The 2,947-nt window shown below is 35.8% G+C and overlaps 1 protein-coding gene across 1 annotated transcript; it reads left to right on the forward strand.

The window, feature by feature from the left end:
• Positions 1-1,246: 1,246 nt before the first annotated feature.
• LOC100341588 (olfactory receptor 5W2-like) lies at positions 1,247-2,182 on the forward strand. The gene has a single exon (XM_008272908.2). It carries the CDS (start codon positions 1,250-1,252, stop codon positions 2,180-2,182), a length of 933 nt encoding a protein of 310 aa, XP_008271130.1. The 5' UTR covers positions 1,247-1,249.
• Positions 2,183-2,947: the final 765 nt, after the last annotated feature.

The raw sequence follows: 2,947 nt of genomic DNA on the forward strand, positions 1-2,947 counted from the left end.
GATGGATATTATACCAAAATTTTTAAGTCTGGGAGAAATAAGAGTCAGACCATCACAAGCCTTCTAATGTTCATTTATCAACGGGTAAGCACACACATACATACACCTCCAATACATGTATAAATGCATGCACAATCATAGGAAATAGAAGCCCATATAATTAAAAATAAACATTGTTTTTCTTCCCATTCTCATTTTAATGAAAATGCCTATATAAAAGCAACCCAAAAAACCATACTCATTCTATTCTGCTGTTTCCTGTTTTTTTTTTTTTTTTTTTTATCACTTCTTTTTGGGATTTCTCATGGGTTTGTCCTTTGGAACAATTTGAGTTATACAAAGAGGTTATAAACACTGTGATATAATAGTGCTGAAGAGTGATAGAATAGTGCATAAAAATGTGTTTCACAGTTCAGTCAACTCTAAAGATTCTCCATCTGAAAAGTAGCATAATATGTTAATTCATCACTATATACCATACAATCTTCAAGGAGAAAATGAATTTTATTTTAATAACCATGTAATAAATATGGTTTTTATATCAAATACAAGAGATGTTCAGTCTTATATTTCCTTTCTGCTAATCTAACATTCAATTTATTTTATATTATTTTAAATCTAGAGCCGGCATTAATTTTATTCAAATCTGATCCTGAAATTAAATGAAAGTGGCTAAGATGTACCTCACATTTCAAGAATTATTTTTAATTTTACTTATGAACTGACTTTGATAGACAAATATTGCCTTTTATTCACAAGAAAATGTCTCATAGAAAGTACTACTTGCCTGGGCTATTTTCTCAGAATAAGAAGATAATCTACAGAAATAAAACATGTTCTTCCTTATTTTTAGATTTTCATTTATATAAAGGCAGAGATACAGTTAAAGAGAATTTCCACCAGCTGGTTCACCCTCCAAATGTTCACAGCAGCCAAATCTGGGCCAGGCAGCTCAGATTTCAGTCCAGATCCCACAAATGGGTGTCAGGGACCCGAGAACCTGAGCCATCACCTGCTGCTTCCGAGAGTGTGCAAGAGTGGAGAGCTGGATACAAAATAAAGGTTCCTGGACTGAAAGCAGGCACTCCAATAGGAGGTAAGTGTTCTAAGCAACAAACTAACTTCTACGCAAATCTTCCACTCTCATGTACTGCATTACTGAGAATACTGTTTGGAAGTCAGGCAAAGGTAAATCCTAACCCACTCTTCTATTGCTGATTTTTCTTAGAGCTTAGAAGAACAAACAAGAATGGACAAGCGCAATTGCTCCTCTGGAACTGAATTTTTTCTCCTGGGAATTACCAATAACTCTGGGATGAAAGTGACCCTATTTTCTGTATTTCTAGTTGTTTATCTCATTATTATTTTGGCAAATCTTGGAATGATCATTTTAATTAGACTGGATTCCCGGCTGCACACCCCAATGTACTTTTTCCTCAGCCACCTGTCCTTTGCTGACCTCTGCTACTCCACCGCTGTTGGGCCAAAGATGCTGGTGGACCTACTTGTCAAAAACAATTCAATTCCAGCCATTGGCTGTGCTCTGCAATTCTTCATCTTCTGCATCTTTACAGATGCAGAGTGTCTGCTGCTGGCAGTGATGGCCTTTGATCGCTACAAGGCCATTAGCAACCCCTTGCTCTACACAGTCAACATGTCCAGCAAGGCTTGCTTCCAACTGTTGGTTGGAGTTTATCTGGTAGGAATGGTAGATGCGTTGACACATACGACATTGACATTCCGCTTATGTTTCTGTGGGTCTAAAGAGATTAATCATTTCTTCTGTGATGTCCCTCCTCTGCTACTACTGTCCTGCTCAGACACACAGGTCAATGAGTTGGCAATCTTCACTGTTTTTGGTTTCATTGAGCTGAGTACCATTTCAGGAGTTCTTGTCTCTTATTGTTATATCATTTTATCAGTCTTAAAGATCAACTCTGCAGAGGGGAGGTTCAAAGCTTTCTCCACCTGCACCTCCCACTTAACCGCAGTTGCGATTTTCCAGGGCACCATGCTCTTCATGTACTTCAGGCCAAGTTCTTCCTACTCTCTAGATGAGGACAAGATGACCTCACTCTTTTACACCCTGGTGATTCCCATGTTGAACCCTCTGATTTACAGCCTGCGGAACAAGGATGTGAAAGAGGCTCTGAAGAAAATGAAGAATAAAATCTTGATTTAAGTAGCTAGGCATGCACTATAAATTTATATTTACACACACATTTATGCTCTTGGTTAGCTTCCTCAAATCTATTACTATTAAATAAATTTGTAACAAATATTGTAATATAATGCATTGGATCCTTCACACCAGAGGGCCCTGCATCCCCAGATTTAAACATCCACAGGTGGAAAATATTCGGTCAAAAATATGAACAGGCAATGAATATATAAGGACTACTTTTCTTGTCACTATTCCAAAAAAATTGCCTTGACAAATATTTACATAACATTTGCATTATAGTAGGTATTTTAAATATTCTAGAAGTGATCTGAAGTGCATGGAAGCATTGCAGAACTTTTATATCTATCTATCTATCTATCTATCTATCTATATATATAGTGTGTGTGTGTGTGAGTGTGATGCCAATTTATATAAGGGATTTGACCATCTCTTTGTTTTGTTACCAAAGGAAAGTCCTGGTACCAAGTGAAGATACTAATGGATTTTGCATATTTTCTCTATTACAACATACCAATATTTCACAGTTTCTGAAATATGTTATGCTTTATTATGTGTCTCCAATTTAAATAATTATCCCTCTATATTCAAAATATACATGTATTTATAGTTTTCATATTAGCATGCCAAAATGTTGTTTCTTTGAAGAATATCTTATTCATTCATTAAATTATTCTTAGGGTTACTGAGTATTTAGTATGAATCTTTTATATCGTTGTGTCTTCACATTTCATGACAAATCCACTAGTTTATATGCTAGAGAAT

Source organism: Oryctolagus cuniculus, chromosome 1 (genome assembly GCF_051225735.1).
Source record: "Oryctolagus cuniculus isolate XC-2025 breed Fujian yellow rabbit chromosome 1, ASM5122573v1, whole genome shotgun sequence".
Taxonomy (NCBI): Eukaryota; Metazoa; Chordata; class Mammalia; order Lagomorpha; family Leporidae; genus Oryctolagus; species Oryctolagus cuniculus.

Bases quoted from the DNA above. Each gene is read 5' to 3' on its own strand.
- LOC100341588 (XM_008272908.2), top strand. From the start codon at position 1,250: ATGGACAAGCGCAATTGCTCCTCTGGAACTGAATTTTTTCTCCTGGGA.